At 42.2% G+C, this 27,619-nt stretch overlaps 1 protein-coding gene across 1 annotated transcript; it reads right to left on the bottom strand.

Annotated features, from left to right (window-relative positions):
* Positions 1 to 575: 575 nt before the first annotated feature.
* PPA1 (inorganic pyrophosphatase 1) lies at positions 576 to 27,619 on the bottom strand. The gene is made up of 11 exons (XM_074999494.1): positions 27,473 to 27,619; positions 23,659 to 23,723; positions 20,166 to 20,219; positions 18,951 to 19,070; positions 17,665 to 17,751; positions 17,067 to 17,193; positions 15,971 to 16,098; positions 8,536 to 8,621; positions 8,237 to 8,306; positions 7,453 to 7,492; positions 576 to 944 (listed from the first exon to the last, which is right to left on the bottom strand). The coding sequence occupies exons 1-11, from the start codon at positions 27,534 to 27,536 to the stop codon at positions 892 to 894; spliced, it is 894 nt and encodes a 297-aa protein (XP_074855595.1). The 5' UTR covers positions 27,537 to 27,619; the 3' UTR covers positions 576 to 891.

The following is a 27,619-nucleotide window of genomic DNA, read 5'->3' as shown; positions in this document are numbered from 1 at the left end:
GCAATTAGGCACTACATCGAAGTAGCCAGCAGAGAGTCTACATACATTTCCCTTACTTTGACCCTGACTTCAAAGTAGGGAGCCCACCTTCGAAGGCCTTACTTCATTCCTGAGAAGTAGGGTATGTGTAGATGCTCTACTTCGAAGTTGTATTTCCAAGTAAGCAACTTCAAAGTTATTTCTGTAGTGTGGACACAGCCTTAGTTGTATAAATTTGTGAATCTGTACAAGTTAATATACTCAATGGTCTCTGTGTTTGAGGGTCTAGCTGATACATAGGTGTAAGAAATTTTAAATTAACTACCGCCCTGAGAGTTTGATTATTGCTAACCTGTATCTCTAGGTATAAGCATTTTCAAGAAGAGACACTGTATTTTTAGTCAGTGAAATTACATGTCCTGATCCCTCCACCGAATCCTTGTGCTGCAAATCACAAGATCGACATATGCAACCTTTGTCTTGTGATAGAAGAAACTTGTTTTTAAAAGACGCATTTGATTCATCAGAGTAGCTTTGTATTTAGACAAAAAACTGGGAGAGGAGAGAAAAGGAGACAGGAATCCACAGAATTAATTTCAGCAAAATAACTTTATTTTTAATTAACATACACCGAACACCCATCAAGTATTCTGTACACAGTTGAGTTGTACTATTGTGATGTACAAAGATACATGTTAAGACACAAAGCCACTCTTTTACAAAAAGATTGCTTTTAGTCTCTACATGACTATGGTACATCTTGAACATGCCACATCATTGGTAGATATGCAATTCTGTTTTAATAAGTTACCTAATGTAAGACCATTTTTTCCCCTCTGGAATGTGTAAGCTAGTATTTCTCATCTTTTTCCCCCTCACTTATGGCTTCCTGATGGGATGAATGTAGGCATTTCAAACATTCACCTTTAGCTCTTGGTTCTTCTGATAATAGAACCACTCGTCCACTGTAGTCAGAAAAGAAGAGAGATTTATCACCCATTTATCACGATAATTTCAAGTTCTCCAGGACCCACAGACCATTAATACTCCTGCAGAAGAGTTCATGGACCCAATAGTATCCGCCATTGGTTATCAGAAGTTACTTACCACCTCAAACTATTCTCTCAACTTAATTATTTCCCCAAATCAGGGGTGTGCATTTGTGAAATTTCAAAAGGGGGGCACAGCACAATAGCCCTCCCAACCCACCATGGGGGCCCTCTGTTGCCTCCCCGTAGCTTCTGTCCACAGATGTACTCATGTGCTGCGCTGCCTGCTTCCCTCCCAGCAGAGGGCTGGCTTAATTTCCGGTCCTACCCCCTGCGGGAAGATGGGGGGGCTCTGTTACCTCCCTGCAGCCTCTCTTGACTCCAGTGCCCACCTCCCTGCTCCTTTAAGGCTCTACTATTGTTCACATTTTGCAGAGGCTGCTGAGTTGAGGTAAGCTTTAACCTGCACAGTCCCTGGTTTCAGTTTCCCCATGAAAGTCCAGGCCTTTCCCCCCTACCCCCACCCCCCAAGTGCAATTACAGTATGTTGTTTTTTTGTTTACTTTAAAAGTCTGCCTAGAAGGGCTGGAAAGGGGGAGCATGCTCTTTAAACAAGAGGGAGCCGTTGTCACTGCTGATAACTACCTGATACTGCTGGAGTTTTGAGGGCTCTTTAAACAGAGTGACTTTTGTGTTTTAATACCTGCCTGGGAGGGCTGGGGAAGGAGGCTCTTCAAATATGCTTTGCCTCCATCTATAAAGCGAGTATCCTCTCTCATTGCACCACTATAGTTTATGTTGCTGCCTCACAGACTGGCACATGCTGAAAGGTTACCTAAGTTTCCATTGGTTTGGATTTTATTACGCAGGTTGGGGGACCCTGGCTAATTACACGGATGAAAAAGGGGGCCTGACCTAAAAGGCTTGCTCACCCGCTTCCGCAGCTAATGGACTGAAATGCATTTTGGAACCGATCTTGTTCCTGCTACCATCAGTGGAATCTTTGTTATTGAGTAGAATGGGAGCAAGACTCTTCTTTTTGGCATCTTACCAGTATTGCTAAATAGAGAAGCAATTAAAATGGTAACAATACAGCCTTAAAGTTAGCTAAGGCACATTATTAAATACAGGGACTGCAAACATTGTGCTACCTCAGTTAATAATTTTGTAGTCTGCGGATTACTGCAGTCCACGACAATAGTGATTTTTTTTAGGTGCTAGGGAAGTATGGAACTAAGACAAAAGAGTGTTGAGCAACTGTTCCTTAAGACTGAAGTCCTTTTCCATTCTGGCCTTTTACTATATTGAACTTAATTTTTTTTTTTTTTATATAAACACACAGAGCAGATCAAGCATTCTGCAGAAGGTCTGGAGAATATTAAATGCTGTAAATTTCCAGAAAAGTCCCTAACTAGCACTCGCATCAAACTTAGTTAACTAAGAACATTTAATCTGTGTTCCTGCTGCTTAAGCAACCTCCAAACTTGTTACTTTGGAACTGAATTACCACATTTGACTCTCCTTGGCAACAAGTCAGCCATTTTGATTACCAACTGATTAAGAAAAAAGGCTAAATTAGATTTCAATGAATCCCTAGCTATGAAATTGGAACCTTTACCCCCCAAAAGCCTGATCCCTTTGTGAGGTGATGGGGCTTAAAGATGACTGCTCATTTCAGTCATTTCCATGTATTACAAAATTTTGATCCCACAACTTCTGCAGTAAGGCAATCTGTGAAAAGATTTTGCTAACAGACTTAGTTTAAGACTGGACTGCTGCTAGCAAGCTCAAGATTTTAAGATAAGAGGCACACTATAGCATGATATGAGTAAATATGATAAAAGAATGGTTGTAGCTGTGATAACTGCTTCAGTATTGGCATCACAGAATCCAAGCAGTGGAAGGAACCTTGAGAGCTCAAGTCTAGTCCCCTGCACTTGTGATAGGATCAAGCACCTTCTTTTTCTCAGACTAAACCATTTCAGTTCTTTCAATCTTCCCTCATAGGCCATGTATTCTAGACATTTAGTTATTTCTTCTTGCTCTTCTCTGAGCCTTCTCCATTTTGTCCACATCTTTCCTGAAATGTGGTGCCCAGAACTGGATACAATACTCCATTTGAGGACTTAGTATGGAATAGAGAGGAACAATTATTTCTCATGTTTTCCTTACTACTCTCCATCCAAAGCTATGTCTGCACTACATGATGAAGTTGATTTTAAGGTAGTTAGCTTGATTTTTTACAGTGTGGCTGTCTTCACTGTATATACCATTGGGTCAATTTTATGGAGCGCTAAGGTCGATATTACACCCACAAAGTGAGCCAACGTAGTGTCAAGTTTAAATCTAAAAGTTCGAATTAAGGCTAGCATGGAAGTGCCATGACTTTAAATGGATTTGATTAGCCTCCAAAGGTGGCCTGTATGTATCCCACGATGCCCCACAGATGTTGTTCTGGCCACTTCCATCATTGCTGCTCTCCAGGTGCAAAGGGATTAGGTAACAGGAATCCCACAAATTTGAACTGGGCACCAGGAAGCCCATGGTGACTAAGCTGTAGGAGTCATGCTTGCACAAGAGGCCAAGAAACTTCTTTACAAGTCAGCATGGCAATCACATCTACCCATGAAAAAAATAGCCCCAAAATGGAGCGGTGGCTTCTTTATTGCACAAGATATAGCAGGAGAGGCAGAGATTTTTTTGCCAGTGCTGGCACCAACCCTTGCCCTACCACACCACATGGCGGCTAGGCTGTGGGGGTCATGCTTGTATGACAGACTGCGTAACTTTTCTACGGTTCACAGTTGTACAGGGGCAACCCCTCTGCCCACATCTGGTGGGGGGGGGGGGGCGCGCGGGGGTGTCTGTCCCACACTGAACTACATTGCATGGCTAGCCCTCTGACTCAATAAAAGCACATGCCTGCAGACATGAGCAGACCATGCTGCCTGACAGCACCATGTCCTGGCTTGCTGTCACTGTGAGGGAAGACTCCCCCTGTGGCAAAGATCTTCAGGGGCTGGCTATCGCCAGGAGAAAAATCTCCCTTTGCAGCAAAGATTTCAGGGGCTGGGTGTTGATGGGTAACAGATTACAGCTTGTGATATCCAGCACACCGATGACACCCCTAACAGAATGTAGTGGGGCCAGCCCCCACAGTCACAGGCAATTGGGACTGGTTCCCCTGCCAGAGTAACACACTGGAGGGACCATTTCAGCTGGCCTTCAACCAATTCAGCCCCCCCAACACCCCATATAGTGTGTGTGGGGAGGGGCGCGCGCAGATATCAAACAGAAATCTGTTCCTGTAATATTTTCAGGAGCAAGGGTGCTTTCAAGGGAGAGGGAAGTGGCTGGAGGGCCAGTTGAGATGACAGACACCAGGGTGATCCCAGGGCACAGAGTCATTCTGGCATGTGGAAATTTGGGGAGCTCCATGCCCCATTTTGGTCCTGTCTGTGCAGTGAAGTGGGAAGCCAAAAATCCTGCACCACAAATTGTCTTCTTTCCCCCGCCTGAGGGAGTTGACTTTAGTTGTTATGGTTTGGATTTCCCTCAACTTTACTATCCCGCACTTTCCTCAAGCAGTATTGTTCCTGTATATTTTTCAGGGAGCATGTTTCTAGTTTCAAGGAGAGCAAAGTGGCTCGAGTGCCAGTTGAGATGGCCTAGTCACATGGATGACCCCAGGGCAATATGACAGCCCCCTGCCTGGTGCACGATACTTAGTGAAACCAGCCTATTTGGTTTTCCTTCACCTGGGATTCCCTACTTTTCCTTCTTTCCTTCTGAAAAAATGGCTGTTTGCTTGCCAAGGGAGGGAAACGAGGGCAATGCAATGTGGGCAGATGGCACCACATACAATCACTTGCAGGGCCTTTTTGCCCCTCATACTCCACCAGCAAAAAAGCCAGAATGCTACGGAGCTGAGGGAACTGTGGGATAGGTTCCCACAATGCAACGCTGCAACAGTCAATGTTTGGCAATTTAGTGTGACAGCAATAAGTTGACTTTGTGGGGAGGTGAGACTAGTAAAATTCAAGCTTATAAAACCCAGCATTATAAAATGGATTTTAATAAAATAGAATTTACACTGTAGTGTAGACATAGCCTAATACATCCCAGAATTTTTTTTGGGGGGAGGGGTAATCAAAGTGTTACACTGTTAACTCATTTGTTGTCCATTATGACCCATAAGTCCCTTCCTACAGTGCTCCTTCCTAGGCAGCACATTTTCCATTTTGTACATGTGACACTCATTACTCCACTTGGGAAACAACACTCCACATTTGTCCTTGTTGAATTTCACCCTGTTTACGTCAGGCTATTTTTCCAGATCATTTTGAATTATAATTTTATTCTCCAAGTCACTTGCAACCCCTCCCAACTCGGTATCATCCACAAACTTCATAAGCGTACCAATATGCCATGATCTACATTACTGAAGATACTGAGCAGAACCAGAACTCATTCAGTGGACCCCCATTCATTATACTCCTCCAGCTTGACTGTGAACCATTGTTTATTACCCTCTAGCAATGATTATTCAACCAGCGATGCACTCACGTGGACTGAGCCCCTATAACATATTTCTCTATTTGTTAAAGGGATGGTCATGGGAGACTGTACCAAAAGCCTTACTGAAGTCTTGATACATCATATCTACCACTTCCCACTTGTCAACAAGGTTTATCACCCCATCAAAGAAGGCAATCAGGTTGGTTTAAGATGACTTGTTCTAGAGAAATCCATGTTATTTCCTATCACCTTATCTTCTGATGTTTGGAAATGGATCCATTAATTATTTGGTCCATTACCTTTCCTGGAACAGAAGTTAAGATAACTGGTCTGTAATTCCCTGGGTTGTCCTTATTTCCCTTTTTATAGATGGGCACTATATTTGCCCTATTCCAGTCTTCTGGAATCTCCCTTGTATTTCACAACTTTTCACCAGATAATAGCTAATGGGTCTGATATTTCCTCATTCAGCTCCCTGAGTATTCTAGGATGCATTTCATTAGCCCAGGAGACCTGAAGACATCTACCTTTTCTAAGTACTTTTTAAACTTGTTCCTTCTCTATTTTAGTTTCTGAACCTAACCCATTTTCACTGGCATTCACTCCATCAACTTACTTGGTGAAAGGCATAACAAAAAAAACTTAAGCACCTGGGACATTTTTACATGTTCTGTTATTGTTTTTCCCCTCTTCGTTTAGTAATGGGCCAGCTCTATCCATCTATTCCTTGCTTCTAATAGATTAGTAAAATGTTCTCATTACCCTTTAGGTCTCTAGCTACAGGTTGAGCTTCTCTAATCTGGCATCCTTGGGACCTGACCAGTGCCAGATAAGAAAATTTTCTGGACCACAGGAGGTCAATACTGTCTAGCAGCATTACCAAACTTTCATTCCTTACTGCGCTCTTAGAAGGTACTTAGGGATAAATTGCAGCTAAACAGCATGGAACACAGAGCCAGGACTGGTGTCTGGAAACAAACTTTATGGGACCACGGGAAACTTGGCCACACCCATAAGTGGTCATCCAGCTAACTAAAATCATGCCAGCCAAGAGAGTTCCAGATTAGAGAGGTTCAACCTATAGCCCGAGGTCATTTTGTGCCTTGGCCTAATTTTGCCCTTACGTATTTGTAGTATGTTTATATTCATTCCTTGGAACTTGCCCTAGTTTCCACTTTTTGTAGGACTCTATTTTTAGACCATTCAAGAGCTCCTGGTTAAGCTAGGGTGGTCTCTTGCCATACTTCCTATATTTCCTATTCAGCGGAATAGATTGATGAGCAATCACTGAGCCCATTTAAACTTACTAGGAATATCCAATTACAAGCTTAAAGATACAAGCATATTCATTCAATGAGGCAAAAGCGTTTTCAGTGAACAGTTCAGACAGTACCAAATGCTTGAGAAACTGATTAGAGAAAGCTGTACTTTTGTGGCTACTTGTCTGGTATTTGCTACTTATGGGTCCTGTGTGGCCTCTCTTTTTCCATTTTTCATTTATGCATCACACTATTAATGGATGTTACACTACTATTAAATTTGCTACCACGTCACACTACCATAAAATTTCATTTTTTCCACTCCTTTCACTTCTTGTGCACAAGGTAGGGAGATGTGCTTTTTGCTGCAATCAATAAGTTTCAGTCCTCTGGAGTGCTTTTCTTAAAGGTCAATAAACATACTAATCCCCTTAATTCTTTCCTCTTGTTTTTCTAAAACTAATCAAACTGTAGTAGTGCTCCAGATTGTTCACATGTACATAATTAGGAGTTAAGACTGTGGAAAAACTACTCAAAATTTTTCAAGTGTTACTTACAGTAACTACAGTTATAAATCCCACTTTCAGTTGTTCTATAATGCTTTTAAAATTCTACTATACTTAAAATATTTGCCTTCCATTTTCCTACCAAAAATCTCAATGATTCTCAAAGACAATTTGGAATGAGATGTAGGTATTAATGCTTACCTTTAGGTGGTATTGGCTTGGCAGTGCCACAGGGCGCTACCTGATAAATAAGAAGTGTATTAGGGGTTTGTTTTTACTGAATCTATTGAGGTACTGTTAAGATTTTCACTGTTTATTATTTATTCACAATAATAATACATAATATAAAATACTTAAGTGCCTAACATTGTTATCACCTTAATTACGTGAGAAAATATGAAATGACACAAATTAACAGGATCATGCATGGTAATTTGTAAATTTTCTAAGGACTGTTTCTCTCCCCTCACTCTGCCTCCCCAAAGGACCGGTACTGGGCTACAGACCACACTTTGGGAAATGCTGTCCTACAAGTCTGTGTTTAGTTTGGCTAGTGAGAGTTATTTTAGCCAGTACAAGTTCTCCTGTAGAAAAAAGGAATTTGTTTACTACGCCACCTACTCCCCCACCTTCTTAATTCTTTATAATCATTGACACAGAGGTGGTGCGTACACTAGCACCCCTCTTTAGAAAGGGCAATGCTAATGAGGCATTGCACTGAATATAAAGTGCCTCATTAGCATAATGGCAGCCAAGGCACTTCGAAAGAGCTGCTTTTGATCACACGTAGCTCACCTACATGGGGTCCTTTTCAAAAGGACCCTGCACACTTCAAAATCCCCTTATTCCTATAACCAAACAGCAGCACCTCATTAGCATATCCCAAAACGTCTCATTAGCACTCCCTTTTCGAAAGGGGGGTGCTAGCATAGACATAGCCTAGATGTTATTAAAAATAAAGATATCCAAATCTATTTGTACTTACCGCTTCCACGGTAGTTTTAGCACATTCTTGACTAATACAAAAGGGGCTGTCTGATACAGTTGTGTTTGCGCTAAAAGAGAATGGTCAAATTGTGAGACACAAATTCTTCCTTCCAAGAGCGTTAAACAGCAGTAACAGAGTTAGGGTAATCTTTAAAAAACAAGCGCTGAAGCCTGAGTTTTTGAACAAGCTACAGAATAATTAGTTAATACCAGCATAACAAAAACTTCTACTTTTTTTGCCCAGTTGCTTCAAATTTTTAACAAAAAAGGTAGTATAACAAAAGAGGTATGACCTACCAATTGATTCCTCCACCATCTTTTTTTTTAGAAACTAGATCTGTCCAGTGTTCATGAGTGGTTTTGATGATCTTAATTGCAAAATCCTAAATTAAAAAAAAAAATTCCATGTTACCAGCAAATACTCTAATCATTCAGTCCCTTTCTGTCAATTATATAGGAACCAAAGCAGCCTATAATATCTACCTATAAACACTAAAAGAGCAAATGCTCTTGCTATAAACAGACTAAGTAACCCTACTGTTACTTTGCCCTCTGTCACTATTCATATTATAGTAATAGCTTGAGCTTCTGAGGCTGTCTATGCTATAGAATAAAACCAGTTTTTAATAAATTTGACTTTTTAATCTCAATCTTATAAACTCAAAGTTAATTGTCCACAAATGTTCTGGTATTTCAATGTACTGTTTTCTCCGTGTCGACTTACAGCATCTCCATTGCCTTATCCAAGTTTGACTGCATGAGCAGTGCATTGTGAGTACCTATCCCACAGTGCTTTAGTCCTGTTGCATTCTGAGGGTTTTATAACAGTAGAATGTGGGGGGAAAAATTGCTGCAGTTGCTTGTGGGTGTTTGTCACCATCCCACAAGACAGAGCACTCCCCCAGAATTCAGATAACCCACTAACCACACAGGAGATCGAGACATTCTTTCCAACAGAGTGCTTGTGCAAGCATGGATGCTTGAACACATCAAGTCATTGCACAGGCCATTATGGCAACTTCACAGAACGTCACGCAGTTTGTCTTTCGACAATGAAGGCAGTGGGCTGAGGTGATGGCTGAGGATGATGATTAAAATGGAGAGGAAGTCATTCAACTGCGGACCAGGAAATCTCAAATCCTGGCGGCCCTGGATGCACTGCTGACAGTGGACTGGCAGTTTTGGACTCATGAAACAAGCACACACTGGTGGGACCACATCATTTTGGAGTTCTGGGATGATCAGCAGCACGTGCAAAACTTTTGGATGCACAAGTCCACTTTTATGGAACTTTGTGATTTGCTGGCCCCTACCCTGAAGCTCAGCAACACAAGAATGAGACCAGCTTTAATGGTTCACAAGCAAGTGGCAAATCGCTCTATGGAAGTTTGCAATGCCTGGCAGTTACTGGACAGTGGCAAATCAGTCCAGGGTGGGCAGATCTACAGTGGGGGTCGTGGTGGTGCAGGTAGCCAATGCAAACGGTCAGCATCTCCTGAGGAACACCGAGACCATGGGAGATGTACAGGCCACAATGTATGGCTTTGATGCCATAGGGTTTCCGAACTGTGGTGGGGCAAGAGATGGAATGCACACTCCCATCACGGCCCCGGACCACCCGGCCTCTGAGTACATAAACAGAAAGGGATACTTTGACAGAGTTGCAGGCAGTCATGGATCACAAAAGTCGTTTCGCTGATATCAACGTGTGACGGCTGGGAAGGGTTTACAGTGCACGCCGCTTCAGAATTCTGGGCTGTACAAAAAGTACCTGGGTGTGACTTTTTTCCTCAGAGTGGAAAAATCAAGACTGGCAATATGGAGATGCCTACAATAATACTGGGTGATCCTGCTTACCTTCTGGTCCCATGCCTCATGAACGCATACACAGGGTCTCTGGACTGCAGCAAGGATTACTTCAGTTACCAACTGAGCAAGTGCAGAATGGTGGCAGAATGCACCTTTGGCTGTTTAAAAGGTTCAGATGCCTATTGACTCATCTGGACCTTTCAGCAACTAACATTCCCACCGTGGTTGCAGCATGCTGTACTTTGCTTGGCCTTTATGAATTCCAGCAGGAGAATTTCATGACAGCCTGGAGTGCAGAGGCTGACACCATAAGCAGGGCTTATTGAAGAATGCTCTTGTGGGCAGATGCAAATGTGAATGCAGAGGCAGTGGCAATGAGGGAGGCTCTGAAAAATAGCTTCATGAATGATCAGGCAGCCACATGATCCTGTTGCATTTGACTGTTGTAATACAACCCCCCACTACACACACTCCCTGTAATGATTTGTGCACCCCACCATAACCAATAACAATATGGAACAACAAATCAGAGTAGACCTTTCACAGAAAGAATACTTTTATCTGTGGAGGAGAGGGTTAAGGTGCAGGAAAAAAGAATGGATGTAAAGGGAGAGTTATTTTCAAAAAAGGAATGTTTATATTTTGTTTAAAACAAGGGAAGCCAGCCGGTGTCCAGGAGCAGGGGAAAAACTTTTCTTGATGACCCCCAGAGCAATCCTCCACAAGGAAAGCCCACCTGTGCTGGTCAAGCTGGTGTCCAGGAGCAAGGTCCCCAGAGCCTGGCAGCCGCATGGCAAGGGGAAAGATTCGATTCCAGACGCGTGGCTGGGTGGGTGGGGAGGGTTCTGTGTAAAGTGCAAAGAAAGCAGGACAAAGTTTTCCAACCACATGGAGGTGGGCAGGGGGAATGTTTCTTGGTGGCCCATGATCAAGCCAGCAGCGTGGTGGGACGGGAGAAGGCCAGGAGAGCCTGCCAGCTGCATGGGTGGGGTGGAGGAGACAGAACACCTGCCAGCCATGTGGTGCAGCAATGCAGTCAAGGGAAATGTAAAAGGTCAGGGATCACTGCAAAGAAATCTAATCAAAATTCCCATACTTCTGTAGGTTGCCAAAGACGACATCACCCTCCTAAGAATAACAGACAGGGAAAAAGAAGAGAGATGCTCATCCTGTGTGAGCATGAGCCTTGAAAATCTGCCAAAATGCAGTGTGGAACCACGATACCAGATTGCTATCTGGTTGCCTGGCACGACAAGGTGTGCTACTGTAAAAGCCTCAATAAGTCAGGCCTGCCGAAAAACCTTGCAGAAAAAATACAAGAGTACCTGGATGAGAGTGATCTCAAAAAGGATAAGCACTCCATCACCAGAAATATTAAACACACTGTTCTGAGGAGCACAAAGCCATAGAAAAGTTACACCAAAACCCAGCCACAAACCACTTGTAGCATTCTAGGAAAAAAAAAATACTCACCAAAACAGCTGGACCCTAGTGGTTTGGGGATCAGTGTAGAGGGGACTGACTTGAGGTTGAGGGTGAAGAGCGCATGGCTGTCATGAATGGTTTCCTGTGGCCCCTGCAGGCTTCCCCTGTACTCCTCTCCATTGCCTATTTATAAGTTCTCCTGGCCGCATCCCCCACTTCCCCCATAAACTCGGCTCCTCTCGGGTCACTCTGGACTCAGGAAAAGGGCTTCCTGAGGAGTCCAAATTAAGCACGGATATTGTGGTCGGGACCCTTCCAAGAATTGCGTCCAGCTGTTCATAATACCAGCACATCTTTGGAGATGACCCAGATCGTCCACTGGCTTCCCAGACTTTGAGATAAGCCTGATGGAGTTCTTTCACCTTCACCCGGCATTGCTGAGCATCCCAGGAGTAACCACTATTGATAAGCCCGTGCAAAATCTTTTCACATATTTCTGCATTTTGCTTGGAAACAAAGTCTACCCACCACTGATTCCTCTCTCCAAACAAGTAGATCCATGATCTCATTATGGGTCCATGCTGCAGTTCTTTTGTGACCCTGAGAACTCAGATCACAAACCTGAGTACTCATGATGGCAAGAGATGGCTACTGATGCGATGGCTACCAATTGTGCAAAATTACCTGGTGACCCTTAAGTGAACAGGCACGCTCAGGCATGTTTGGGTGAATTGCATGGGCACTTGAACAACACGGTGAGGTATGTGGGGTGGAGGCAGGGTCCAGAGACCCTTTTAAATTGTTATAGGGAAATATGCCTCAGCACAAACAGGCTAAACCACTAACCCCACACCAAGAACTGAGGAACCAAGTGAATTGGGCAAGTCTAAATCAGTCAGCCACAGAATTTACTGAACTGCTTGCAGATTGCACTATCTGCAGCCTTCCCCCCGCCCCGACCCCCGTCTAAAAGTGACAAACAGGAAAAACCTATACAGGAAAGATCCATGGCCTCTGACCTAGGGCCAGCTGCATACCTTTAAAGTTAAAAATAAGCATGACGTATGGCTGTGTAAAATGGGGAGAGGGGCTGCAGGCGAAGAGAAGCAGAAGCATCCAGGATGTGATGTGTCAGGCCTCAGGTGGAGCCAGCAAACGGCAGGACCATAAAGGGGGCTACATGAGGGTGAGGAACTCCTGAATCCTGGAGAGACCGGACTGATCACCCTTCACCGCTCCTCCCGCCTGCTCACGAGTTAAACAGTGTAGTGCGTGAATACCTATTGGTACCACGAAGAAATTTCTAACAGTATAGCTCAGATAGCCAGATGCAGGGTTTTGTTGTTTTGTTCCTGTACCTGCTCAGCTGCGTAAGTAAAAATTAGCATTTGCATTTTTATCTCTGGTTTTCCTTTTAGTACCCCGCCATAGCTGTGTGTATTACTGAGTGTATGTCTTTAGTTTCGTGAGCCTGTAAGGGTCCCGTGTAAAGCTGAGGCAAAGACGCCCCAGAACCCTGAAAGTTTTGACCCAATGACCAGGAGGTTCTGAAAGCAAGCTGCCTCAGCTGGGAAGCGTGGTCCACGGAACCTCCGTATTCCACAGGACAGTTTGTTTGTATCTGCACGTCACGCTCTCCTTTCAACCCTTAAGTCCTATCCCCTAAAACTCAAAACTCTCACTTCCTGGGGACAGATAACAGCTCTTAGAAATCAGGATAAAAAGCCAATGAATTCCACCAGCCCGTGGGCTGTTTTAGATAACTACTGGGAGTTAGAAAAACCTCAGGGGGTGTTTCTCTTTCTTTTGGGTGTAATCCTATTCCTCCTGTTAGTAGTGTGGTATAAGTCATGGCTATAACACCACCAGTTTCGTAATAGCAAAATCAATCCCAGTGGTGCGGGTCATCACTGAGACGCAGCCCTCCTATTTTTTCCCCTGTTCAACACTTCACCCACCTCTCACCTCCACCCTTATTCAGAACTTGGAGCACAGCATATTTGCTCCTCACCAATGCGAAGTGACGGCTAAAAGAAATTCTGAGTTCCAGGTGCCCTTTAAGTTTCTTGTGCTTGCTGGTGATTAATTCAAATTCATGCACTTACTGTGCACCTAAAGAGCAGCGGGGATGGACTCAGCCAGAGCGGACAACCGTGGGGCATTGTGGGATACATACGGTACACCTCTGGAGGCTAATAAACTTCATTTAAAGACATGGCATTTGCACACTAGCCTTAATTCGAACTTGATGCTACGCCAGGTTGCTTTCAATGATGTTATATCAACCTTAGTGTTACCTAAAATTGACCTACTGGTATTTACAATGAAGATACCAACATTATAAAATCCAGCTAAATGCCTTAAGTTAGACTTCATCATGTAGTGTAGACATAGCCTAAATGAGATTAGGGCCCCTTTATGTTGGGCACTTCACAGATTCCTAGTAAGGCAACTGCCTGTCCCAAACATCTAAACGGGATATTATAGAATTTCCTCTATTTTAAGATGAGCCAAGACACCAAAAGTGACGGAACAAGTTTGAGGCACACAGAAAAATTCAACTCTGATTTCCCAAATCTCAGTCCAGTACCTTTAACGTAAGATTATTTTACCTCTCCCTAACAGAACTTCTAAATTAGTGAAAGAGGTTAATGTTTCCTAATGTGTGTTGGCTTATCCTGACTTAACCTCTACCCCTATTTTAAACAAACTCTTTAGATACAAGTACTGCAACATCTAAGAGATTACATGGAACAGGAAAAAAGAGCAATAGCTGTGTAGAGTAACCATAGCTCTGGTCCATTTTTGGAAATAACATTTCCTGAACATTTAAAGAAAGGAGACATTTCCAAGTAATTTTTAGGCAAAGATGATGTTAAAAAAATAAGGGGAAGATTTTTGTGAGATTAAATTGTTTGATTCACGGGCAACCTGACACAAGAATCCTTTCCTAGTATATGACCCAGAAAGTGAAACTACCGATGTCATGGTTTTAATCAAAGCCAAGTGAAACGCTGAGTCAATATGGGTAAAAAAAGATTTTTTAAAAATCCCCATTCTTTAGAAATAATTGGCAAGAAATGCTATAAGAACAAAACGAAATCAGGGTGAATTTCAAAATGTACCTACAACCAAGCTGTAGTAACTCAGATATAAGTCAGCTCCTTGGTTATAGCAGACTAGCAGATTTGCCCAGCATTGCTTGAGTCCTTAAGTTTTTTCCCCTTTTTTTTTTTTTTTAAATATGTGCTTTATTTAAATGATTGCATTTTTTTTTAAAAATACTTTTTAAAAATTTTTTAAAAATTTTCATCACAGGTTTCTTTTAAAAAGGAATTGTTAAAATGTCTATTTTTTTCCCAGTAATTTGTCAGGTGTATTCTTCTTCTTCATCTCTATGAACACACACAATTTGCTATATTTTAATAAAAAAGTGCTATAATCACGTTTGGTTTCCAACAACATTGTCTTCCAGTTTTCAAACCTTATCCATTTATTTAGCTGTGCCAAAACAGAGCAATACTCCAATTTTCTCCATTCTCTCTCTTTTCTGTAAGGTTTAGTAAGAACCAAACTTATTCTAGATTTATCCTATTTTTCTGGCTCATCTTGGCTCAGTCTCTTTCAACATTCACTCAGTTATGTTAGTTTCCAAGGACTGTACTTGATTTGGGGATTGTCTCTCTTCCGTTAAGACTTATGAGAAGCAACTCCATCCAGGCACAGCCCATTTTCCTGGCACACACAAATCCATGTATTGCTTTAAGTTATAATAAGAGGAATCTGTATACCAAATTTTAAGGTCCTACCTCCTCTTACCATTTTGGAGGAATTCTTGATCAAACAAACAGACAAGCTTTATTTATATATATATATATATATATATATATATATATATATATATATATATATATTAATTAGAAGAACCCATATCTGAAAGAGAAGGGTGTGTACTCAAGCTCACTACCCAGTCTTCATGGGCTGCCTGCGTATTTCTGTCATCTGCTACGAGGCTCCAACAGGCCAAGTCTTAGGAGTACGGGAAGGAAAAGAGGAGATCGGTGATATGAAGTGAAGCCCTCCATCATGCCTTCTTTGTTCTGGCTAAGTTCCACATGCCAACAAATTGCCTGGAAATTACCACACTGATTCCACATCAGAAAATCCCATGTGTTGAAGTGAGCCTCCTGTAGAGGGATACACCTATTTTACGTGTAATTTCCAACAGCTGGGGGGTATTCAACAGCTGTGCTGCACTAAGGAGGTAACCCACAGGCTGGGGTGGAGCTAGAAAAGGAATGAATCAATTTCTCTTACAATAGATAAAAACCTAAGCCACTTGACTATGCTCTATGTTAAGTGCAACTTCAGTTGTGCAGGCATGCTAAGCATATAATATGTGCTTTTCACAATGTACTACTGTGCCTCAAATGTAATGTGCTTTTTGATCAGATTTTTTTAAAAACAGATTCACAATAATGAAAACCTGGTTACCCACCTTGTCTTTAAATTCTCCATTAAATGCAAACTGGTTTTTTGGCTTCCCGTCAGGTACCTTGTACTTTGTAAACCAGTCCACTGTAGCTTCTAGGTATCCAGGTTTCATCTTTCTGACATCATCAATATCTAACAACAGAGGAAAAAACTCATCATGCAAAGAGATAGTCTCAAATTAGGTATGCAGTTCTCCCATCTAGACCACCTTTGAGCCTAGCACTAATGAGGAAGATAAACATGATGATTGTTGGCTACAGGAGAACACCTGCAAGATCTAGACAGAGTATACTGTGCTCTTATGAGAAGTCATTTGTTAGGGACAAAGTTTTACAATGCTACTGTAACTCAGTCTTTAGCTAGAGGTTGGATTTTAGACATCCAACAAGAACAAGATATACCTCCCCTCCCAAAATTATGCCAAAAAAGGAGAGAAACGAGTTAGTTTGAGAGGACAAAACACAAAAAAAAAAAAAAGATGCCAGACTTAATGCTGGCTGATACGCTCCAAGTATATCCAACTGTTAGAAGTGCAGAAGAATTATTTTTTAAAAGATAATTTATTGGTAAACTTTAACGGGTTCAGTTAGCCCACGTTACTTTACTGGATTTTTTTTTTTTTTAATTTTCAGGTGACTAGGGACATGTGTTTTCCCCAAGAAAGCATCTGTTACACTGAGGTGCAAATTGTGCCTTGTGCCAGCAAAATCTCGAACACTGTGTATGCAATTTACCATCACAGTGGCAGTTCCACTATCACCTTCACTTGGGGAATTGGCTGCACAAGGGCAACCAACTCTTGCTGGCACCCTCCAAACAGTTTCTACCAGCTGAGAGGATAAAGGATGACAAAATAAAAGTATGCTTCTGCTGCCTAGGCCACCATCTTTTCCTCAAAAATATATGGACCCATTGGCACAGGAAGCTGATGGAAGTGGGAAAGTGGATTGTGCTCACCTTGCTCTGTCAAAGCCCTGTGCAGAAGCAGGCTAAAATCCAGCTCCTCAGATTTTAAATGCAGATTTTTCTAGTATGAAAAACATTCTTTTCAAGATCCCCATTTGGGAACTAGAACACCACCTTCCTTCTGTGCTACTTACTGTTATACTTGGCTGCTTCAGGGTCTTCAATATTGATTGCAATTACTTTCCAGTCTGTCTCCCCCTCATCAATCAGTGCCAGCGTGCCCAGAACTTTCACTTGAATTACTTCTCCTCTTGTGCACACCTGATTAGATAAGTTTCTTAAGTATTTCTACAAGTATACTGTGGGATTTGGAACATACAACAAACTACAATTCAGCAAAAAGTTAAATTTCAAACAAGTTCAGCAAGATGATCAATACAAAAGACCAACTGGCTAACAACTAATCTAAATCAACATCACTGGTTAGCCATTAACCTGAACCTTGGCTTGAATTACATGAATTTAGAGAATTAAGATTCATAACATTTCAGCACCAGAATTCTCAGTGTCAGCATTAAAAGAAGCCAAGTTCCTACTTCTGGATCTTTTATTAAGAGTTAGTCTCTGAAAGTCAATTAATTTAATAGATTACAGTACTCAGATAAATTTGTCTTTAATGCTACAGGATTGCTTGGTATTTGTGAAGATACAGACTAAAATGGCTAACCCCCTTCCCCCTCCCCCCCGCCCAAGTTCTCAGAAATAAACATTGTTTGTAAGATAGCACATTACCTTGCTTCCAATGTCACACACATCAATTGGATCATTATCTCCATAGCAGCCAGTATTTTCATCTTTATGTCCTGGATACTCCCATGTCTACATATTGGGAAAAAAAGAAACAGGAGAACTCCAGAGATTCAGTATTTACATGAAGGGATGCCTTTGAGTTTTTCATGAAGGCAGTTATGTTCTAGTGAAGAAACTTAATTAAGATGTGAAGTTTCTCTGTGGGGCTTCAGTTGGAAGAATGCCAGTTTTGACTGCTCCTTAGAAAGTTCCCATGTGTTCTCACATTTAACAAATTATCAATTTTAAGTTAACACTGACCATAACTAACTAAAAGCCAAGCCTGCATCAATGTGAGATAGAGTCTGTATCCAGAAAAGGCTAGGACTGGTCAAAACACAAATCTGAAGCTCAGCAGAATGTAAGTTTTAATACTGCACATTGTCTAATACAGTTTTAGTATGATTACTCATAGGACACTAAAGCATTTTCAGTGTATGTACATATTAATGATTCTCTATGACTTTTCACTGTCAACACCCTGGTGGAGTGTGGAGTTCCTTTTCCCAGATAACTAACAGTATCCTGACAGGCTGCTTTTAAGAGGTGGGTCCTGGCCACCAATGTGGCCTCAGTCTCATGGGTATCATACATGGACATGGCCTCGGCCCCATGGGCACTGGCGTCAGCTCCAACCAGGCTTCTGGTATGGCCCCAGTCCCAAGGGTGACATACCAGCCCTGCAGAGGCCAGCTCCAGCCTCAGTGGCTGGCTCTGACCGGCTCTGTGGAAACCGGCTCCATCCAGGTTCTCCTGCGCAGTGAGGACAGGCTCTGGCAAGCCCTCCCCCAGTAGCATCCATGGTCATGCCAGACCACAGATGTTGCCAGATCAGAGTGTGTCAGTTTTAGTATGTTTAACCTGTACTAATTTCTGAAGATGGTTGTGAATTGGACTGACAGGTGGTGGGGTCATTGCAGTTTAACAGCTGACATTTTATTACTGGCAAAATACCAATTTTATTCTAAATTAGTATTTTGCTACAAGTTTATCCTTGTTAGCTTGTTTACAACATGACTTGCATACCTACCTTCGCCTTGAGATTTCTGTCACTACTGAGTACGTATTTCCCCTCTTTAGTATTAATTATTTAGTATGAATAGATTAAGATGATCTTGCTTTGCTAGTGTACTACTATTCACTTTTTTAAAAAATATATATAATATTCAAGATGGTGATTTGTGCTGAGTATCTTATTTCTATTGCAAGATAAATGTACAATGTGATACCTGTGGGATAGCACCATAATTCCAGATATAGCCCTTGTGGGGAAATACATTAGCAACATAACGCAGCTCTCCTTTCTTCACATCTTGTTTAATTGGGTTTAGAGAGTCCTTTGTTGCAATCTGAAACAGAAAAGTGCAGTTACTGGCACTTTTTAAAAACTTTAGTAAAACCAGAATAATCCTGACCCCAGATTTTCAAAATTGGAAATGTGTAATTTCAATCCAATTTGCAAACCTGGCTGCTTGTGTACGGATGCTGAAAACCCATCAACTCTCATTAAAGTCAAGGGAAGTTGCTGGGTTCATGACCTTTGCAAGTCTGGCCACAAAGGCAAATTTCAAAATATACCCAGAGGCCTTTTTCTTCTTTCATAGAAAGTCTTGGCTTGGGTTTTCCAGTATGAAATAAAAACTATTTGACACCCTGGGTACATTTTGCCCCTAAAAGAGTTACTTAAAATGGTATCTGATCCAGCTCCTATTCTGGAGGAGTCCCTTACTTGGAAATTAAGATTCTTCACAAGAGTACAGGCTCTCCAAAGTGTGATTCAAGTTGTCAGGGGCCAGAGATAAAGGGAAGGTTACACCTAAGGTATGTATTCAGATACAAGATGTGAAAGGACTCCTAAAGATGATTAACACCAAAACCCATTCCTCTCAATTATTCAGACAGCATGCAGCCATTTCAGTGCCCAAAGTACATGGATTAAATCCCTTCCTGGAAAAGGTCTCTTCCACTAGGCATCTAAGTCTGCAAGCAAGAATCTTAAATCCCTACTAACACCTGGGTCTTGGACTGAAGAACACTGCACCACACAGAAGCGTGATCCTGACCAATAATTATTATGTTTTTAGTTCATTTAGCAGTTAGCTACAGCAGAACTTTGATGTAATAAGTTTAGGGGAAAAAAAAAAAGAAGTTATCCATACTCTACAATTCCTTTATACAGGCCAGCGTACTCGGCAACTGATTCATCTAAACTGAGGCATCCACACTGGCCAAAGCTTACAGTTTCATATTTTATTTCCATATTAATATACTACAAAGCTAGTTAAAGTTCTAAATTAAGGTTTGTTAATTTTGCTTTTTTCTGCTTATTCCAGCGCACAAAGTACATTAGATGACCTCTTTTACTGTAAGAAAGACATATCATTTCAGCACTAAAGCACCAGATGCAGACAGACCTTCAGTTATCAATTTAATCTTCCACTCACCTCCATCTTTGCATTTGTCCATCGAGGTACTTCAACAATCATGTTGAACACGTTCTGAAACAAGAAAGAGGTAGGGCAGCAAAATCTCTTTGAAATGACATGTACAACCCCACATTCTAAACAAGCATGAACTAATGAAAAGCAACAAGTTAAAGTTGTAACATTTCATTGTGTCCGAAAAGTGAGAATTTTGTTACATCTTGATAAAAAACAGGGCAGCAAAATTTTAAGTGTCAACAGTGAAGTGTTCAACTTTCAGATTAAAGTTACTCCCCCATGCAAGTCCAGCATTAAGGCGACTTTATATTCCAAGTGTGGGTTTTTTTGCAAAATTGGCGTAAGAGGCATTTTTTTCCAGCGACATAAACCATGACACTAGTAGGTCCTGAAATACGAGTTTTACATTAAGGGCTTTTTTTTTTAATTGAGATACCTCTTGCTATATGATTATGTGAGTTGTTATTGCAAAACAAAATGGAGACCAAAGAAAGTACAAGCACAACCATGACACTAATGTTTCATTTTTCATGTACAGGATGAATATAATTGAGGCCATTCTAAGAAAAATAATGTTTTTGATAGGCATTATACGTTACAATAATACAAACTCCACCCTGACTAAACAAAAGAATCAAGGAGCTCCAAGGTGTTCTTGACCATTGTTCTTCCTCCTATAATTTAAAAAGCAGTTTCCTTTTCTTGTCAATTTTTAAACTTCCCTTTTTACAATAGTTTATGTTTAACATAATACTGTACTGTATTTGCACTTTTTTGGGGGGGCAGGGGGAGAAAGGAGATCTCTGCTGCCTGATTACATACTTCCTGTGCCAGATGAAGTATGTGGTTGACTGGACAGTTCATAATCCTGAGATTCTACTGTATAGAGCTGCCTCTTGCGGTACTGAGACTATGGATGGGACTTGGCAAGAATTTCCACTGAGTTAGACCAACAGAGTATTTTTTCCTGAAGTCTCATACTAGCATTCTTTCTTCCTCCAGAGGCCCAGAGCTCTTTTCAAGTCATGCCCTAAATAAGATTGAGTTGATTCTTCTCAAAGTGCTGAGCACCTGCAGCTCCTGGCTACATACCAACCACTGGTTCATCTAATCCCCAAGTTAAGCAGCATTCGTGTTTCAGAACAGTTACATCAGAGATGCTAAATCCCTTGCCTCTGCATTTCCCCATAGTTGGATGACTGATAGTATGCAACTGACATTACATGTTCTCCAGTTTCAGTTTACTGCACCTTCTCTTTCAATATTGGGGCTCTTCCTTGTGGGTTCAGAGCTACATTACTGTTTTTGCATGGCTCAGCTAAGGAGGGAATGCAAAGATTATTAGCATGGAAAACACACTGGATCAGAACAGGGTAGACAGGATGTCACTGTTTAAACAGTGCTTAAGTGTATGCAAATAACTTTTGAAGGGAGGGGAAGGAAGTTGAAGAATATTAGCTTGTGTACATGTAAAAGGTATTCATATTTTGAAGTTAAGTGGGTGAATTTCACATGATTCAGAAAAGCCACAATTAACGTAATAGTGTGAAGAAGTCACACATTTGGAGTATTAGGAGGGCAAGAGTAAACATACAGATAGCAAAACATCTGAGATGCGCTAAACCTGAAAAACACTTTACAGTCCTCTCAAGATTTTAAAAATACCAGGCTTAAGAGCTGCAGATGGTGCCCAGACAGAGTAATATAACCTTTTGCCCTAAGATGGAGTCCCTAACAAAGCAGCTACTGAAACAGCACAGTAACCAGGAAAGTTCCCTGAGACAGTCCTGCAATAAAAAGACAAGTGATGTACTCAACAATTGCATTATATAGTTGAATATTGTACGATTTAAATCACACTTGTTTCTCACCAATGACTTTTGGACTCACAACCCACAGACAGAGGTAATGTGCACTTCTTTACCAATCTCATATCGGCAGTTAGTGGGTAATCCTGAAACTGATAACCGCTGTTCCATAAAAGTAACAGCACAGAACACCAGAAGTCAGGAGTAGTGGCTGCAAACAAAACTTTATGGGACCATGGGAAACTTGGCCACACCCATGATAAGTGGTCATCCAGCTAACTAAAAAATGATGCTAGATTACCGATACTGCTGCATGAGTGTGCTGGATGGATTAGAGAGGTTTAACCTATAGAAACAAAAGCAAGCAGAAACAAAAATATGACGAGCCAGCTCTCTACCAAAAGTAGTTAAGGTAGCATGGATAACCCTGCTCCTTTTGGCAGGTCCTCTTTGTAAGACTGAGCTTCAGAAATTACTTTGCATAATAGCAAATCAGAACTAGTACCTGAGGGGAGAGGAGGAGTGAGATTTTAAAATAGGGGAGGTGGAAGAGATATCCCCGAGACACAGATTTGTATTTTGAGCCAACACCTTGATCAAATATCGATACTACATAACTTGATGCCATTTCACAATTTGTCAGAAATCATTTTGAAATGCTGAATCCAGAAAGACACATTCAACTCTGCTATAGAGTTTCATCCATATTCAACTCTCCCATGGATGCCAATGGAAGTATCACAGTAACTCAAGGGGCTTAAACTTTTTTTAAAGTAAGGTTTTCCAGACGTAATCCGAGAGTCTTACACTACTCCCAATCACGTCGGCACAATGTTTTGACAAAAGTACAAGTAGTAGTATAATAAAAACCCACATGGGGAGAATGGGGAGGATATTTAAACACAATGAAACCGCTCTGTCACACACCATATCGCTCCAAAAATCATGAGCTGCCGTTTAGAAAAGTTCAGGGTAAGGTGCGCAGAAAAGGTGCTGTTGGGCCAGCACTTGAGAGCAAGTCAGAGCCAGCATTTTAAATTGCAGGAGCTGCCAACAATTTTACAGACTTCTTATGCCACCCATGAGTCATAGCAAATGCCAGGATTCCCCAGCCACACACCTCTCAAAGCAGAAAAATTTTATAGGAGCTACTGCAATAGTTCAGTACAGCCTGATCACCTTACACCGGAAAGTTACTTCAATACCTGGTTAAACTGGAATTAAGCCAGATAGTCAGTGGGAAAGTGACAAAAAGCAGCCCTACTTCGTTTGTATTATTGTTCTTAGAGTTTATATTTTTGTAGCTCTCATCCACAAAGCCAGCCATTTTAGTTCGTTAGACTAATAACATTAACTTATATGTATGAAGTAATCAAGCTGGCTCAGCAACATGGCACCAGAAGTTAAGTTCCAAAGTTCAGGTGACCTTACTATTCATTTAAGATTAAGATCATACTGAATTTCCCCTTTCCCCCCCAAGAAGAGCATGATGCAAGATTCTAACCCAGTTTGCTCAATTAGGGAGACAGCAGTTGCATTGTTTGGCCAGTGGCCAGCTACTTGTCATAGTATATGCTGCACAGTCATTTACCATAGAGCTGAACTGAAAGGAGAAAACAATAGTATCTGTAGGAAATAGATTTCCAGTAGGCAGCTAAGAACCTGCTTTCCATAGGCATATACGTTACCTTGCTATCATCTGGATACATAGGAATATCATGAAATGGTGAAATGTATTGTTCTTTATCGTTTTCTGAAAAAGCAACATATTAGATAGTAAGCAACAATGTATTAATTAGCACTAATGAAAACAATTTAACAAATTATTGCAGCTATAAAGGTGGCTTTACTTTCAAATGCCTAGCTTAAAAATGTTGATGAGACTGAAACATTAACAGGTGACACTAGTTTCAGAGATACAGTCTTACTATGTTACAGTTCCACTACTGCAACACAGATCTTAAACAAGATTCATTCAGAAATACAGCACAAGAGAAAACTAATAAAAACTCCAGCCATCACTTGTTTGCAGAGCTCAACTTATTTGAAAATATTAAGTTATTTGTGCAAAGGATTCTTTTCAAAATGAGGGTTGTGAATACATGAAGTAACAAGATTTATTTTCAAAGCATAATTATTCTACTGTGTCTATCTTCCTAATCTCAGCACAACACAGAAGGACCAACTGCCAAAAACATTGTGTCAAACTCTAAGATGGAATTGATATCACAGGTGTATAATATCCTCAAGTAGTTAGACAAAAATACCTGAAATAATTGAAGTAGAACATGGCACATTGAGGAACTTATGGGAAAAATGGCACAGGACAACCTCAAATGACACGTATGGAAGTGACTGGATCTCATAAGATTATACCAATCAACAACTGTCCCATGCTGCTCGGAAGAAGAGTCACAAATAGCATCTAGACCTGCCAGGAAACTGTCTGGATTAACTTTAAGACCACCTTAAGATTCATTTAGCTTCCAGATGCAACACGTCTTGGGGTTGCATGCTAAGAGTTCCCTTAGTAGCTACACAGAAGCTTTCTCACTAAGCAAGACCAATGATTTTTTCATCCCTGTAAGTACTATAGATAACCAAGCAAGTCAAAGTTTTTTTCACTATATATGGCACATGCAAATGGCCTTTATTTAGGACTAACTCTTGAAGGCTACCAGCTAGTTCATGTTGACTACTCTCACTCATGAGTTAGAGAATTATCATATTTCCATGTCCTAGCATTGCTGCACTAGTTTTCAGAGAGAGAGAGAAGCATCCTCACCTCACAGGAATGAGTCTCAAGCAGTTTCCCTCCCCAGGTAACAGATAACTGGGCAGAACATGAAGGGGACTGAAGCCAGAATCCTGTGCTCAGGGCAGGTCTACACTAAGGGAGAAAGTTGACCTAAGATATGCAACTCCACCTATGAGGACAGCATAGCTAGAGATGATATACCTTAGGTCAGCTTTCATCACCATCCCCTCAGCAGGAGGTCAACAGGAGAAACTCTGGTTGACTTCCCTTACTCCACACTAACCAGAATTGATGGGGACACCCGCAGTGTTCAATTTAGCGCACCCTACCAGACATACTAAATCAAACTCCGGAAGATCAACCACAGCATCACTGATCTTCCACTGATTGTAAACAAAGCCTTAGCAAGCTCAGCATCCTTGCAAAACTATCCTGCCCATGATTGCTAGTAACTAATTTAAAACCTATCAGAGTGCTCAGTGAAAGTGGCTATTATCTTTGATGTACAGTAAATTGAAACAAAATGGTCTCCAAACCACACAAACAAACATAGTATAAACAAGGACTGGAAAGTTCACCATCCTCTGTAGCCGTTCTGCTTTCCTTCACATTCTGGTGAAGTTCATTATTTAGAATTGCAGCTGGTATTTAAAGCCATTACAGCAAAAGTGCTGCTTTTACCAGCCTGCATAGAACCAAATTTTTGAGGGGGATCTGTGAATGAACAGTTTAAGTTGTGTAGGTATTTTGGTACTTGTTACTGACCTATTCATTCCAGTATAAATGAGTTAGTTTGTTAGTTGCCCTCAGGATTAAGAGAGTCACCAGGCTGTGATTCTTATGTAGACAAAGTGAAACAGGCAGCATTTCTCCTGCTAACTGAATACAGTAAACCCCCGATATATACAATTTCGACTTGCGCTTAACTTGCGTTAATGCAAGTCAAGTGCAAGTCAAAATCCTAGGGTTCCCCAGGGCTAGGGAGAACACAGCTCCTCTGCCAGGCTCCTTGCTCCAGCCTCTGGTTCCCCCAGCTGTGGGACAGAAACAGCCACACCACCATGGCTTTCTCCAGCTGGGGGAGCCAGAGAACAGACAGCTGCAGTGGCATGGCTTCTCCTAGCTTCAATCAGCTGGGGGAAGCTGGAGAGTAGTCCTTATCAGGAGCCAGGAAACTGACCAGCCCTGGTCAGCTTCCCACCTTCTGCAAGCCCAGGGGAGCTGGGAGCCAAGCTGCTGCCTGGTTCCCAGCATCTCCCAACTTGCATAAAATCTGTGTGACATGAGGGTATGCAGGAGCGCAACCCTCATGTAACTTGGGGGGTCTACTGTACTCAACTCCCCGTCCCATTTTCTCTCACACCCCTATTGCATGAGTAGGAGGAAAGTATGGAAGAATTCTGTTATTCATAATGTGTTTTGCCAATTAGTATCACCCAGATATTTTGTAGTGTAATAGACAGAGCACCTGCTTTCTCTCTGTGGAGTACATTTAAAAATCTTAGCAGGTCAATATTAGATGTTAACGCTTCCTACAAAGCAATAATTAATCTAGTTCTGCATTATCACTCCACTAAAAAAATTATATTGATACAAAATATTTTGTATTCTCAGTAAAGACAGCCATTAGGAGATTAGTCACTTATATGACTGTGTTAGAAAACCCAGACAGAATTCTACAATCTCCCTTCAGAAAACTGAGTTGAGAATTTTGTACTAAATTAAGCTTGCCTTTATTTTTTTTTTTTTTTGGGGGGGGGGGGGGGCAAAGATACCACAGAATAGGTATAATGTTTGTGAACAGTTCAGCATCATGCTCCTTTTCTCCAATCTATGGGAAGCCAACTTCTTAAAAAGCCACATAGGTGATGCAACACTCAAGAGACACAGATTTGTTCTCTTTACCGCAACACAACTTCTTACTTGAAAACAACCACAAGTCAGGAGTGGGTACAGTTGAGAACAGTTCTGTCTCTGTAGGCATGGAGAAGATTCAGGGAATGCCAGCAGAGAAAGTTGCACTACATTAGTAGACATGTCAGTGCGATACACCTTACTGAGAATAAGAGAAAGAGGTTAAGTAGCCACTTCTCTGAGGGAATAAAGAGCTCTGTAGGCTTTAAGGACAGATTTTGAAGAGCTACTAGAGATATGACGAACAGCATCAAGGAGCTTCTTTCCCCCACGATCCTTCTGTTCTCCCAGCCCTGAGATGTGGACGACACGCCCCTCCCCACCAGGCTTTCATCCCTTCTATGTCAAACCCCCTGAGTAGGATGTACGCGCGGGCCCCCGGCGAGCTGAGTTCGGCAGGACGCGCCGCTCAGGACACGCACCATGGCTTTCACTGCCCCCCCTGCACGATGGCCGAGCCCGTCCCCCCCAGCCACCGCACCCGGCCACGCTGAGCGCCCCACGCGGGGTTGCCCCCCAGGCAGCGCCCCACGCCGCCACCCCCGGAGGCCGGCCAGGCTACAGGTGGCGCCCACGGCTCTACTAGGAGAAGCCTGCCGAGAAAAGCCTCTTACGGGATTATGGGGCCGGCCCCACCTGCGCGGCGCTCAGACTTTAACCCGCCCGGCTGGGGCCTGGGCGCCGAAGCAGCTCCCCAACCATTTGGGCTGCGGGCCCGGGCAGGGGCAGGGGCAGGGGCCGGGGCAGGGGCAGGGGCCGGGGCCGCCGCGGGAAGCTGCCCCAAGCGGGGTGCTGCATGACCGGGGCCGGGGTCCCCGCCGCGCACTCACTGAAGAAGAGCCGGTACTCCAGGCTGTTGGGGACGCCGCGCTCCTCCACACTGTAGCTGGCCATGGTGCCGCCGGCAGCTAGCGAGACGCTCACACACGCCGCTCCGCGCCACTCACCAGCACGAGCGTTCTCGCTCCCTTAGAGCA

The sequence above is a fragment of the Carettochelys insculpta genome, chromosome 7 (assembly GCF_033958435.1).
Source record: "Carettochelys insculpta isolate YL-2023 chromosome 7, ASM3395843v1, whole genome shotgun sequence".
Classification (NCBI taxonomy): domain Eukaryota; kingdom Metazoa; phylum Chordata; order Testudines; family Carettochelyidae; genus Carettochelys; species Carettochelys insculpta.
The sequence above is the reverse complement of the archived record's forward strand: the minus strand, read 5'-3'. Positions and strand labels throughout refer to the sequence as shown.

Excerpts from the sequence above, each read along its gene's own strand:
- PPA1 (XM_074999494.1), bottom strand. The coding sequence starts at position 27,536 with ATGGCCAGCTACAGTGTGGAGGAGCGCGGCGTCCCCAACAGCCTGGAG. Across the intron at positions 19,071-20,165 it reads GGACAAATGCAAAGATGGAG|ATTGCAACAAAGGACTCTCT; the intron begins GTGAGTGGAAGA and ends TTTCTGTTTCAG. Across the intron at positions 17,194-17,664 it reads TGTGTGACATTGGAAGCAAG|GTGTGCACAAGAGGAGAAGT; the intron begins GTAATGTGCTAT and ends TTATCTAATCAG.